Source organism: Uranotaenia lowii, chromosome 1 (genome assembly GCF_029784155.1).
Source record: "Uranotaenia lowii strain MFRU-FL chromosome 1, ASM2978415v1, whole genome shotgun sequence".
In the NCBI taxonomy this organism is placed as follows: Eukaryota; Metazoa; Arthropoda; class Insecta; order Diptera; family Culicidae; genus Uranotaenia; species Uranotaenia lowii.
Genome location: NC_073691.1, coordinates 154,585,831 through 154,600,331, shown reverse-complemented (window position 1 = coordinate 154,600,331; position 14,501 = coordinate 154,585,831). Strand labels below are relative to the sequence as shown.

General features: G+C 36.1%; 2 protein-coding genes and 1 long non-coding RNA gene across 5 annotated transcripts in view; 1 reads left to right on the top strand and 2 right to left on the bottom strand.

The window, feature by feature from the left end:
- The window catches only part of LOC129740600 (neuropeptide F-like), an 81,105-nt gene that overhangs the window by 6,367 nt on the left and 60,237 nt on the right, over positions 1 to 14,501 (bottom strand). For all 3 annotated transcript variants that reach the window (XM_055732307.1, XM_055732308.1, XM_055732306.1), the window contains exon 3: positions 564 to 668. In XM_055732307.1, the coding sequence (XP_055588282.1) occupies positions 564 to 668 (105 nt within the window). The remainder of the gene's footprint in view (positions 1 to 563; positions 669 to 14,501) is intronic.
- On the bottom strand, positions 5,578 to 6,304 carry LOC129740601 (uncharacterized). Its single transcript, XR_008736300.1, has 2 exons — positions 5,987 to 6,304; positions 5,578 to 5,917 (listed from the first exon to the last, which is right to left on the bottom strand). It is a non-coding gene; the product is annotated as an uncharacterized LOC129740601 (long non-coding RNA).
- LOC129740599 (synaptic vesicle glycoprotein 2B-like) lies at positions 7,045 to 10,814 on the top strand. Its single transcript, XM_055732305.1, has 4 exons — positions 7,045 to 7,697; positions 7,753 to 7,874; positions 7,928 to 8,315; positions 8,379 to 10,814. Exons 1-4 carry the CDS (start codon positions 7,321 to 7,323, stop codon positions 8,956 to 8,958), a joined length of 1,467 nt encoding a protein of 488 aa, XP_055588280.1. The 5' UTR covers positions 7,045 to 7,320; the 3' UTR covers positions 8,959 to 10,814.

The window sequence follows — 14,501 nt, the reverse complement described above, 5'->3', positions numbered from 1 at the left end:
ATTTTATAACCATTGTATATTTTTAGAAGGAATGCATCTGGGGATGATCTGAAGAAATTTTTACAAGCGGCACGGGTAGCCGGCCATTGTAGGTTTCTGAGGGGTTGGATGCCTTCCTTCGACGAACCATCGGACCGTGGAAGCCCTAGAAGAAATTCGAAGGTCAAGCCACACAGCCATAGGCAGGACATTGCTACCGATGGGGGAACCATACATACATACATACATACATACATACATACATCTTTAAAAAACATTCACGTGTTTTCGAGATATTTGTATTTTGACTAGTGTTGTTTTAAAACAAACAATAAATTGAGGATATTGAAAATTTTGACTGATTTTGAGAGAGTTTATTATTTATTTATTTACATAATTATCCGTTGTTTCCATGAGGTTATTTTTTCCAAATTTGCTGTAGCGAAAAGTGGAGAGGGGCAGTTTTGTGTCGCTTACTTCTAACAAATTTTGATTACTTATTATTAGTGTTTATTTTAACCGGGCCCAGGGTTACCAGGGGATATATCACACACACAAAAAGTACACACACCGATAACCCTCACCTGGGTCGCGAGTCGGTCGAGTGGGCCCTATCGATAGCTTCGAGGATGAAATAGCCAATCACTTTGTCTAGGCCCGGATTTGGGGGCAGCTGACTGCGTGCCAACCTACAGGAGAGCCGAAGAAGAGAGAGAGAGAAAGAAAAAAGGAAGAGAAAGAGAAAGAAAGAAACAAACGTTCACTCGCTTTGGAAAACGCAACGAGTAAAAACATAGTTATGTGCTTTCAAAAAAGTGTTTTTTATTTACAAAGTGACAGATTGTTCGACGAAAGGAAGAAAAAAGAATCTTCAAATGTGCTCTTTCTGAGGTTGACATTCAGGGATCTAAGAAGGGTACAAGGCGCGGTCATTAAATGTAATGCATTGGATCATTTCTCGACAAGAAATGAGCATTGTCCTGATTTTTAAAAAATAGTCTTAGAAATTTATTGAATTGTCCTGATTTTCAGATAATATCTAAATTATAATTGAATTTATAGTTGAATGTTCGGGATATCGAACAAATTTGTAATGTTTTTTAAATAAAATAGTTTACTCAGTTAACTAATGATAATCTTCGGTTTAAATGATATTTAAATGGTGTTTTTCATATAAACCGCAGGACAGCCATGATTCCGTTCGCTGGCATTTTCAGAACCTGTATTTCGCCTTTATTTATTCAATCAATACACTTTAGTATTTCCTGAAAAATTCAGACTTTTTTCTCCATTTTTTACTGAAAATTTAGATTTTTTTTGACTTTCGAGAAGATTATGTTTCAAAACACAAAACTTGAGAAATGAAAAACAACGACAAATTTATTGATAATTTTTCAAAAACATTTAATATTCTACAATAAAATTTATTAATATATAATAATAATTTTATTTGAAAATAAAAAGAAAATGTGAAAATAAAACATATATTAGAACAATTATTTTCAATTAACACGTGTAACGATGTTCAAAATTTATTTATGGAATTTAAATAATCAAAGGAACAGCATACGTTTTAATGATGGATATGGTAGTTTTTTGTGTCCTGAATTCGAACCTTTTGTCAAATTTTTTTAATCACTTCTTGTTTTGTTGATATAGAGTTAACAATTTTAAAAATGAATCAGTGTTTAGTGAAATCAATCATTGATAACTGAGAAAAAAAACTGATATATGTTTTGTTTTTTATTGATGAATAATACTTTGATGATGATGAATAATCTATATTGTAGTTAAATTATATAGTTTTTAAATATTTGAAATGATATTGTTACAAATATTTCTGATATCAATGAAAAAAGTTAAAGAAAAGGTTTTGTCTCATTTACACCTTTGTTAAAGTCTGCAACTTCTCTAAACCGAAGTCGCAAAAGTTAAAATTACTTAGTCTTGGAGAAAGTTATTAATTGATTTTAAACTTTTAATATAAATTTTTGTGTAATGTTTATGTCAAAAATTGAAAAAGTTCCTTAAATGATTTTTACTCATTTTCAAAAATTATTTAAAAAACGAAAGCTGGAAGATTCGCATATTTGGATTCAGGGCACCCAAATTGATGAAAGTGAGCTTTAATTTTTTTTGCACATGGAAAAATGTTAAATGTGTGGCCTTCTTGAATTTATCGAAACCATTTTGAGAGTGAAGTTAAACATTACAAGAACAGGATACACAAAATTAAATTGAGGCTGGAATTGGTTTCTTGAAGAATATTTCACATCAGCATAAAATTTGCAATGAAATAAACTTTTTTTTTAATAATCAAACGATTAGGTTTCAGATTTTTTTTGCATATTCTATTGATTATTGGAGTAGTAAGCATCTGTCACATGGATGCCAACTTGTTGATGTGTAAAACTAGTATTCGATGAATGAATTTGAAGTTAGGATGGTTGGTTTCAAATTCTGAAATTGTTCAGTTACACTTTTGCATAAAAACCCATTCTAAAGACGAGCTCGGATTTTTGTGTGTTAAGATTTAACGATTAAAAATTACTTTCAATTCGTGAACGTCATATATGGTCGGGATTCAGCCAGACCGAACTGAACTGAAAAAAAGTGTTATCTATTGCAACGGATGCAAAACAGGTGAACTACCCCTACCCAATAAAAATTAAAACAAAAACAATTTGTATAGATTTTATTGAAAAAATCAATGTAGCAGGCAGTGGAAAATGGCAAAAATGCGTTGCGCCAAAGTAAACGGAGAGCCAACTTGAAGGGCAATACAAATAGCACGTTTTGATCCATAGTACTTTGAAATATAACAGGTAGGCCATTGCGCTTAACCTCATTTGGCAGCTCCGTGTATGTACACGGCATTCCTACTACAAACAAAAATAGTTATGAAATATTACTAGTTTTCTATGGAATAGAAATCAAAATCGTTGATTTTGTCTTTATTAGCCATTTGTTTCTTCTGAAAAGTGCTTGAAATCAAAGATTGATTTTCAAAGGTCATATGAAACGGTAAGTTTGCATTGAATTTCCTAGTATTGTACATAAATTGTGAACATTAAAAAGAGAAATTCGTCGTCGTCCCCGAATGTATGATAAAATAAGCGAAAAAAACTCCTGCATTCTTGGCAAAGATTTCATGAAATAAGAAGTGTACATAATATTTTAATGACTATTAGTCGATTTGTGAGATTACTTTGAAAATTTTCACAAGAACTGACTATCAAATTACAAAAATCAACAAAATTTTTGCTTTCAAGGCGCCAAAAATCCCCCCAATAAAACTTTTTAATAACTCAAAGAGCCAAACATTGTTGATGGTATTAAAAAGCATAAGCTCAAATTTTTTTTAAAATTTTATTGCTTACCAATTCTTTAAAAAATAAGATTTTTAGTTGAATTCCATACATTTGCTAACAATTCTCATAACTATTTTTTGGAGCCTTTCACAAACACAGTTGAAGAGGGCGAAATAGCCTACCTTGTATATTTCAAAGTACTATGGTTTTGATCAAGAAAAAATCTCTTTATGCGGAATAATCTTCAGTTCGTTAGTTTTTCGATTCGAGACTGTTCTTCAACGCGTTAAGAACTTAAATCTAATAAATTTAATGATGAATGACGCTCCCGTGGCTTAAAACATTATGTGGCGGATTCTGCAATCTGCAGCAACTGAATAAAATTTTGTTTAGTCAGACCGAACTGAGTCCTTTGAATCTTATTTTTCAAATTAAATATCTAATAGGATGGTAGGATGTTCAACTTTTAATGATAAAAGAAGCTTACTTTTATTGCTTACTCTCGCTTAGAACACAATAATATTACAAAATGTTTAGGAGAAACGGGAAAAAACAGGGAATTTAAGGCCATTCAATTAGTGACAATTAGTTGTTAGTTATGTAAATTACCTTGCAATATTAATTTTTTTTTAAATGTTTACATTTTCTTGCAGATTTTTAGTGAAAAGTCAAAGGGTGGTTGGATTTTTCGAAGAGCTAGAGATCAGAACATCGCAAACATGAGAAAATGTTGCATTTCAACAGGAGTTCAAATTGCTGTTGTGCTCTTTGCCAACTGTTTGGGCGTCAATTGCATATTCAAAGGTGCTCATGCCTGCACAGTTTATTTCGACGCCTGGGAGAAGCTTTCTTAAAAGCGGGTTTAAAACTGGCGAAGTTGTTGTGTTTTACTTATAGAAACGTACTGCTGATGAAATAGCAAACTTGTTTTAAACGAAAATTTTAGATTTTAATCGATTTGTGATGTTTTCTTGGAAAACTAAACAAATTAGGGAAACCTGAAGTACCGTGCAAGTGTTGCATTTCTATCGGACTTCTTGTACATGTAATGCACAAACTTAGAACTGGAAGAAATAAGTTCGTTTCTCTGATAAAATGTCTGTGAGCGAAAAAAAGAGTACATTCGGCAAGATTTCACAAAAAGAATAGTACGCTCATTGCTCGATCGAAAAAGAGTACATGTACTCTTAAAAGAGTACGTATGGTAACCCTAATTATGCACAACCTGTGAATCAACTTGTGAATTCAACTTGTCTACTTCTCGATGGGTAAATTGACGAAATTGACCTTATTGTCCGCATACCACTTCAGCACGTCCTTGGAGTAGTGGCATGAGGTCAAATCCGGCCAGAAGATTGTTGGGACGTTGGGGGTCTTCAGGAGAAGAAGCAGCCGCTTCTGGAATCAGTCTTTCATGTACACCTGTTCGTTCATCGTGTCCTGGATCACGAAAGGTGCACTCCTCTTCCCGCACATGCAGATGGCTTGCCAAACCAGAAATTTATTCGTAAATTTGAACATCTTCTGAGTGCGGACATGCTCCGGAACGCAGAAAAAAAAACAGATTGCCGGGGATCTGTTTGAAGTCAGCCTTATTCTTGGCCTTCTGGACAAAACTTCGACTTAGGTGCAGCTTCTTAGCCACATCCCAAACAGAGGCGTTTGGGTTTCGGTTGAAGGCTCCAACTACGCGGTTGTGATTTTTGGTGTTGCACGGAATACTTTTTTCTTCACTTCTGGGCTTCCGATCTGGGTGATTAATCGTTCCTCGAACCGCTAAATCACTCGCGACACCGTGGAATTCGCGATTCCCAACGTTTTAGCGATGGAACGATGCGAGAGATCCTTAAATTGTTCTCGTGATGAATGCGCAAGATTTTATCACGCAAGAGCTGTTCTTTCGACTCAATTTCCGCGAGTTTTGATCACAGGACTTTAAAACTTGCAGGATGTAAACAATGCCCTATGAACTAAATCCACCTAAATTTTCATTAAATTCTACCCATCAGTTAAAAAGCTAGAGCAATTTCATAGTGTGGCAATTTCATCGTGTACACCCTTTAAAGACATACACGCTCGGCCATATTGAACCATAAATGCTTGAAAAATAACCATAATGGCAGTTTTGTGGGTTAAGTCGTTTTATGAGTTTTCAGTGAAAACTCATTAAATGAGATTCCGAGGAGAACTTGGATTATGGTTATTTTTCAAACATGTTTGAAATAAGTGAAAATTGGCAGAAATTCGTCGGAAAAAGAACTTTATAGATGTAAAATGACAAGAATCATTTCGTGGTTGTTCTAAAAAGCTTTTATTTCACAATATATTACGAATATATGAACATCCAAATATACAAGAAAAAAATTGTTCTTAACCTAACCGGCATTTCCACTGTTGGATGTTGGCAATAAAGATACTCAAACTATTTTCACCAACTGAGAGGAATTGTTGCGCTTTGATTTCGTTTGTTAACCTCTTCGAACACCATTTCCGGATTAAGCGCTGGTGTTTCATTCCCAATGAGCGCGCAGCACCCGATCCTGTAGCCCGTAGTGTTTTGTTTCTACTTGCAGCTTTAAGAATCTGACAGATTCGCTGGGCAAGTGGAAGTGCTCCTCTTCTCATTACTGCAATAAAAAGGAAAACAGGAAATTGTTAGTGTCCGATTCCGTATCTCGTCCCGGTGTTTCGGCAACCTTCACTATTGGAATTCACTTCCCGAACAGCTAACGTTTATACAGCTGTGGTTTGCTCCTGCAAATCTTTTACTATAAGCTCCTGATCCGGATCCTATGAAACAGCCTGTGGTCCAGCACAACGGGAAATTGGAAGATGTTTCGTCCTCTTTGAATGGAAAAATGTACTAATATTCAGTCGATTCGACACACAGCGGAAAAAAATAAACAAGTTAAACGCGCGTCCAAAGATGGCTACTGTTTTTTCATTGATTTTACGGTTGAAATTTAACCATTTTCGAAATTTTTTGTCAGAACTTCCGTCATGCTTGAAATTGAACCATACTTCACGGTTAAAAAACAACAATTATCGCAGTTCTTTTGAAAATCTCAAAAAATGGTTCAAGAAAAACCATTAATGGTTGAAAAAATATGAGCGTGTATATAAATTTATGTAGGATAGAAAAAAAATAGAAAACCAACCTATAAAACTTATGTTCAACGGTTTGAAGCGTCTTGCAATGCTAACACGGCTGCGATTACATTTCCCAACCTATGGGAGCATTCGGTAAGTAAAACTGCAACAGCCTTATCAGTCAATGCGTCTGTATTTTTTCGACACATAAAATAGAACCTTGCGTGTGAGTTTGTTATGTTCAATTTCCAGAATAGAAGTTCAGACTCATTTAGGAGTAACACTGTATGTGAGAGAATTGGTTAACTCAATACTTATAACGGCACGAATTCAACCCTAGATGAAGTGTAGATATGTGTTAGAAAAAATCAAAATTTATTACGTTGAGATACGTTAAACTCCTGTTCAAAGGCAGTCGGGCGCTCGAAAAATTGCGGTAATTGGGCGTCTGATGATAAGAGATTTTCGACCTGATGGGAAAAGAAAACGCTCTGCAGACCGTTATACCGAAAGTATTGCACAATGTTAGACATCAACCCCTATGCCGCCTGAGGCGATTCTTTACGCATGTCAAAAATAGCTTACTGAAAAAAAATATTGACAATCGTAAAAGTTGGCACCTAAATATGGATTTCGGGAGAAATGGTTTTAAAAACTTTTTCGAAGATAGAAAATTATAATCAAGGTATGCTAGGACTCTTTATAGTCTATCAACATTTTTTCGCTACCTCTGATAAATATCAACCACATGCAAAATTGCCGTGGCTCGTTGAGGGTTAAGATCAGATAATTGCGAACTCGTGGCTAGATTTCTGTCTTTATAAGAGATGCGTATCTGCAATTCTGGGTTGCAGTCGGCGATAGTCACAAAACGTAGGTCGACGCAGATGCGTCGAAAGCGTCAAAGCTCAGCATCTCTGAATCGCCAACGGAACAAAAAATGGCAAAAGAAGCGCCGCCTGTGCGGCTAGACGATGCCCTGGATCGGGTTGGATTCGGTCGGTCTCAGATTGAAATTTTGATAGTGTGCAGTGCCATTATGATGACCATTGTGACTGAAACTATGGGTATGAGCATAATACTGCCGGCTGCCAAATGTGATTTGAAATTGGGCAGCGCGGACCAAGGATTGTTGCAGGGTGCCACTTTCCTGGGCATCGTGATGGTTTCGTACGTTTGTGGTTACTTGTCCGACACCAGAGGCCGGAGAAAGATTATGATGTACTCGCTGTATGCCACGAGTGTCTGTGCTTTGGCATCTAGCGTGGCGAACAGTACGGTTCTGTTGCTCGTGTTGAGATTATTGGCTGGTATCTGGTTAGAAGGTTTGATTGATTTCCGTGTCATGTTTCTAACGTTTCTATTTCCAAAGTATATCTGCGCCTTCGGCAACCGTATTTGCATATCTAGGGGAATTCTGCCCTCCAGTTAAACGTTCACAAATTATTTCATTCGGTTCCGTTTGGGGAATGCTTGCCATGGTCTACGTTGCATGTGAGTATAGTACCATCGAAGGTTCCCAAAATGATCAAGTTTCTTTATTTCAGTGTTTGGTTGGTGGGTTTTATCGTACAATTGGGTTAGGGAAATCTCAACAGAATACTCCTTCAAGCCATGGCGTCTTCTGTTCTTGGTATATAACCTACCAGGACTTCTATCAGCAATTGCGCTCAGTTGGCTACCCGAGAGTCCGAAGTTCTATTATTCAGCTGGTCAGACTGGTAAGGCCCTTGCTGTTCTGAAGCATTGTTACAGAAGAAACAAAGGCACGGATATAGGTTTCTTAGTTGAAAAACTGGAGCCAGAGTCTATACAGACTGCGCAGAAAAAAGGAATATTTGCTTCACTGTGGTCTCAAACAGTACCGTTGCTGAAGTGGCCCATGGTTCTCTACTTTTCAGCGGTCTGCCTTCAACAGATTAGTGCATTTGCAGCGTAAGTCAGTGAAGCCATTTGGAACGCCTGCCGTTTTCTCAAATCTATCATTCAACATTTTAGATACGGTGGACTAGGTCTGTGGTATCCGGAGCTTATGAATCAGCTAACAAATGCAGAAACCGAGCTCACGGTCTGTGCCGCCGTTGAGGAATCCTTCGCGAAGAAAAACCTAATGAACAGCACCACTACTGAAGTTTGCTCGTCGGTTATTCACCAAAGCACCTTCATATATTTGATGATCATGGGTCTGTTTGGGACTTGCTGTGCTCTGTTGTCAGCCCTTCTTCTGGGAAAGTTTAATCCAAAGATGTTGGGAAGAGTAAACTTTCTGTTAGCTGCCATTAGTGGAATCTTGCTGCAGTTCACATCGAACCGGTATCTGATCATTGCTTTGTTTTGTTGCGAAATAATTTTGGCCGGGTATTGCATGGTGTTGATCAACATGTGCTCGGTGGCGATCTTCCCTACCCAGGTTCGGGCGATGGCCGTTTCGCTAAGTCTGATGATGGCTCGGTTGAGCAGTTTCACTTTCAGCAGTATAGTGGGATTTGTAATGGAGGAGAACTGCGCCGCTACCTTTTACATGTTCTCCAGTATTCTGGCAATAGGAGTATTGTTATCATTTTTGTTGCCAAAGTAGCAAATAGTTTTAAAATCAATGGTTCGAAAATAAATGAAATTCATACAAGAACACCGCAGTGTCCTTCTTTTGAACACTTGAGAAATTTTTAACTGGAGATAAAGAGTCCTGAACCATTAATCGCATGACTTAAGTTTCCCGAATACCATGGATGGCAACACTCCTCAGGTCGGCTTGTCCAGTGGAAAGAAGTGCTATTTTTTTGCGGGGAGGGATAAATCGCACTGAAATCAAGAGTGACATTGTCAACCCATAAGAGTGTGTTGAGGAGAAATCTGGGAGCTAACACAGTTTATTCTTGGATTGGAACGTCCACGAGGAAAGACGCTGCTCTCCGAACCAAAGGTGCCAGAGGTGTCCTGATTTTCGAAAAATTATCTACACTGAACCCAAATTCACTCTTAAAATACACATGATTTTTCACTTAAAAACAAGGATCCAGTGATTTTCTTCCATTCAAGTGCGACATGTACATTTCACTTGGCAGTTACTTAAATTTCAAGTGAATTCATCCACATTCACTTCAGTCGTCAATTGAATTTGAAGTGAGAAAAAATATTCACTTCCCCATCACTTGAATTTCAAGTGAATGTCAGGTTGTAATTGTGTTTATTTTCAGAGTTCGAAATGGCAAATTCTAAAGAGCAGCGTTTAAAGCTTATGCTGGATTTGGATTTTCCCAATTCTTTAATAGGCAATTTTGGCGGTAGTTTGTGTTAAACGCGATGTAAGAAAAAGTTATTTAAAGGTGTTATCATGTTTCAGCTTGTTGGTTGAACGGGACAGGTTTTTTGGTTTGCAGCAGGGAAGATTTAGAAGTCGCACTATCCGCAGTTACCGATCTGCCTTGGGATTACGATGGAATTTTCCTTTCGCCATAAATTTATGGCGAAAGCGTAATGTAAGTATTTGAAATCGTAGTGCTGTTCGTTAAATGTTCTTTTATTTAAAAACGCGAAAGATAATTAACTAGAAACATACTTAGAAACTCAGATAAATTTCACTCGAACGTCCTAGTGTAATTCACTTGACCGGTCACTTAAGTGAATTCACTTGACCCATCACTTAAAATTCAAATGAAATTACGTATGGCGAGAATTTACTACAGATGTCACTTATTTTTTAAGTGAAAATTATTTTGGGTGTAGACTACAGGGTGACAAAAAAGTCCGGTCACACAGAAAAATCTCAATATTTCAAAGAATAAGAAAAAAATCAGAATCTGACTTTCATAGCATTATTCAGTAACTCATCAAGATACTTCACAGACGATATCTCGGAATTACACCACCTTTCTCTGATCGAACCAGCTTCAAACGTCTCGGAAAGTCGTCGCAAGTAGCGCGCACGTCCGGTCTCGTATAATCTTTTTCAACCTTGAAGTTCTCACAGACCTTGCTCGTCCAGATCGATTTATGATCTGGTACACGAATTTCCGGTTGATTACGAGCGGTTTTAGTGTTTAAATATGTGTCCGGGATTGTACCCTCTCACATATTCAGCGATAACAGCTGCTCTCAACTCTGCCACTCACAACTTAATGTACACAATCTGCACAGAAACGAAACTCTGCCACTGTGGGCATCAAAGTTAGCCCTTTCATTTGACATATAGATGGCACCAGAGAGATACAACGTATAGTCCTATTTGCCGCTGATAGTGTTGATGATATTATGCTGGTTGTTTCACCAACACTTTTTAGTTTTGGGACAATCAACCTCAAAAACGACCATGTTTGTCGACCGGCTGTCCGTTTTTTGTACCGAGAGTTTTGGAGGTTAATTGTACCGTCTCATCTGTACACGCTCAGCAAGTGTGCGTAAGAAATGTCAAAAACAACTCTATAGGCTACAGGCGACCCCAAAAAAAGTGTGACAGGACTTTTTTGTCACCCTGTAATATTTGAAAAGAGCCAAACATTTCAGGAATAAAAATAATTAACATTTTCAGCTAAAAACTTACCATTTCCTCACAAATATGATTCAAGAGAGAGTTTTGGAAAGTGATTGAGTTTAGCTTAGCTTAGCTTGATTGACTACTCACATCCACCTTAAGTCATTGAAACCGAAATGCCGTTAAAAATTCGGAATTATACTTTTAAAATGATATAAAGTTCTTACTTTCCATAGTTCATTTCATCATAATAGTACTAAAGCATTTCGAATTCTATTACCGCTGGTGTGGCTCAGTAGAATGAATTCCACATCGCCAATGGTTGCTACTCCGTGATTGACCGAGGCCATCAATTTTGCCAGAGGTCAAAAGAATGGTGTCTGGGATTGACAACACATTCTCAATGAACAAAACTGATGCTCTCTCTTTATACATCAATAACGGCGCCGGCCACGTCCTAGTAGTCAATAGATAGAGAGGAAAATAAGAGAAAGGGATGATAGAATGTAAAATTATGCTTTAGGACCGAGGTCACCTCTGCATCCTAGCAAAACAATTTTTGTAGGGATGTGGGAAAAGGGATATGATCAGGAGACACCTTTGACAAGTGTATAGATCTTAGAAAACCTATTTTCCGGTGCTTTCATTGTTCCTAACAAAATGTTCTTTAACTCTACACAACAAAACAAAAAATCAAGAGAAATGTACATCAGTTAACGGAAAAATCATGAAACTTTTTGTGAATAACATGTATCGGCCCACTAGCGTAACAATCTCACTATAAAAACAGTGTAGATAAAATAAAAATAAAAATTATTTAATTTAATGTTTTTCTTCGGATGATATTTGTAAGCTACTTGGTAAACGATTGACCACTTTAAACATAAACTTTTGAGCTTCTGAACTTCTAGGTTTCCTAATCAAACTTCTGAACAATCATAAAAACATCTTTATTGAATAATAATGATGAGAGAGTAAGCTTGTCAGAATTTTCAAATGATTTCTTTCAATTATGATACATTGTGAATTTTACAGGTTTGAAGGCCTCAGCCTAACCTCAAAATATGATAGATCAGAATCGATTTTCGAAAATGGCGCAACTAAAATGCGCCATTTCGGGAATAATATCGACATAATCTTCCTTTTAGTAAGCGACACACGAATTTTTAAGGTATGTTTTTTACGAAGTTCAGTCGTGCCTTGGTTTTTGAAAATTATCATGTTTTTAACGAATACTTATAATGATTTTAAATTTTTTTTGTATTCGTATAGTATAGTACGGTTTTATAAATTTTTCGATTTAATTCTATTCAAGTCTGAAATTGTACAAGAAATAAAATTAAAACTTGACGGATCTCATAACTGGATGATAAATCTAAAAGATTTTATGTAAAAAATACGTGTGAAGCATATTTGCATTAACGGCGTACGGCTTAAAATCGATAACTTTATAACGACTATATTTTATTCCTACACTTTGAATAGCTGACACAAAATAATACCAAAAGATTATAAAATAATATCATATGTCATTATGTTGTTTGCTATTGAAATCAAAATATGAAAATGATGTTTGTTGCCCAAAAAGCATTTTTGGGCCAGTTCAGTAAAGACATTAGTATTTAGTTGAAATCGACCCAATGAACTTTTTAAATTCTCAACTTTAATACATTTTGAAGTATCCACAGTAAATTATTCAAGATAAAAAGGCAAATAACATCTTAGATAAAAAAAGAAGTCAAAAACTATAAAAGAAAAAATTCAAATTAATTCTTGTATGAAATTTATAACTTTTAGAATATTTTGTGATTATTGAACAAATAAATATTATGTTTAAAAATGGTTAGGTCTTCCCAATTGCTGCCATAGTTTTTGTAATTCTTCCGCTTCTTATTTCATTTGATGTCTCTTCAGTTGATTCAGATAAAACATTTTGATCAAATGATACACATAGCTAAAATTAAAAACTTGCTAAATTTCCTGTTTTGAGTTCTGCAATAAAATATATTCAAAATTATTTAAAAAGTGTTCATAAAAAAATATGTCTGTTTACGATGGAAAAAATAATGACGCCCAAGAAAAAACATTATAATTTAAATAAAAAACAGCTAATGAATGATTTTGATGGAAGTTAAAACAAATAATGAAATAATAATACTTAGCTTTTGATATGACTGTAAAGTTCAGATCTGCTTAGCAGAGAATCAAGTAATACAGATTCCATTTCAATGCAAAACCACGAGTTCACATCCATGTCGGAGACCTTGGATCTGTCCGTCTCTTGAAGTCCACAATTGCCAAGCCCGAAAAGATCGAAATATCCATACTTCAATATTCTTCAACACCATTGAAACAAAAAAAAAAAAAAAAAAAAAAAAAAAAAAAAAAAAAAAAAAAAAAAAAAAAAAAAACCGGTTTTGGAAAGTGATTGAGTTTTAAGAAAAAGAAATAGATTTTTTTAAATCCTACACTGAAAAAAATGCATTTCAAAAACTAAAACTAAATTTCCAAAAATGTACCTCTTAAGTGTCTCAATACGTCGAAATTCACGTATTCGAGCTCTTAAGTTTTTATAGAGCCTTTCTTAAGGTGTCCATTTTGGCCTTATTATGCCTTTTTAACTCATAGTTTTATGATCTCTATTAAATCCAAAATGATCTTTGAAATTAGAACAACACGTGTTTTGATAACCAAATAAGATAGTTGAAATCATCCCCTGCTTTCTGTATGGAGCAGTATGAAAGATGTTGTCCGGTTTCGTCGAGCTGCTGATAAGAAGATTTCTTGCACGGTTCTAAAGTCATGAGGTAAAAGCAGGTAATAAACTTTTAGTACCATAAACAATAATATTGCACTCTGGATGGCGGTGTTATTTTGTGAGAGCTTGACAAACCTCGAATTCAGCTCAGCCGTATTTTATCGTTATGAGTTGAGTCGGAATGAAGTGTCAAGATGACTGCTGGAGTAGATATTCCGTTGGAAATCGAAGGACCTAAAGGATTACAGAGAAAGCAATCGGATGCAGCTGTACGATTTGACGATGCCTTGGATCTCGTCGGGTTTGGTAGGGCTCAATTTGAAGTGCTAGTTGTGTGTAGCGCTATAATGATGGGTACCGTATGCGAAACCATGGGGGTGAGCATAATTCTACCGGCAGCCAGGTGCGATCTGAAGCTGGATAGTGGCGATCAAGGACTTGTGCAGGGTGCCACCTTCCTTGGTATCGTGGTAGTTTCCTACTTCTGTGGGTATTTATCCGACATCATGGGACGGAGAAAGATTATGATGTATTCGTTGTATGCTACGAGTTGTTGTGCGGTGGTATCTTGTTTTGCTAGTAGCACAACTATGCTACTTGTGTTACGGTTAATAGCTGGTATCTGGTGAGCAGACTTCAAATATGTAGTTGTAAATAATAAATATACTTTATAGCAGTTTCTATCCACCAGTATTTCTGCACCATCGGCCACCGTATTTGCGTACCTTGGAGAATTTTGTGCACCAGCAAAGCGATCCCAAATGATTTCGTTTGGGTCCATTTGGGCGATGATTGCGTTGGTGTACATTGCATGTGAGTATCCATAAATTGTAGATTATCAAACCGTTTTCCCTCATTTGAGACCAAATCGTTTCAGTGTTCGGTTGGTTAG

What these genes read in the sequence shown, in the direction of transcription:
- LOC129740599 (XM_055732305.1), top strand. Translation starts at nt 7,321, where the DNA reads ATGGCAAAAGAAGCGCCGCCTGTGCGGCTAGACGATGCCCTGGATCGG. An exon ending in TGCCATGGTCTACGTTGCAT is followed by an intron (nt 7,875 to 7,927) that starts GTGAGTATAGTA and finishes TCTTTATTTCAG; the next exon opens with TGTTTGGTTGGTGGGTTTTA. An exon ending in CAGATTAGTGCATTTGCAGC is followed by an intron (nt 8,316 to 8,378) that starts GTAAGTCAGTGA and finishes TCAACATTTTAG; the next exon opens with ATACGGTGGACTAGGTCTGT.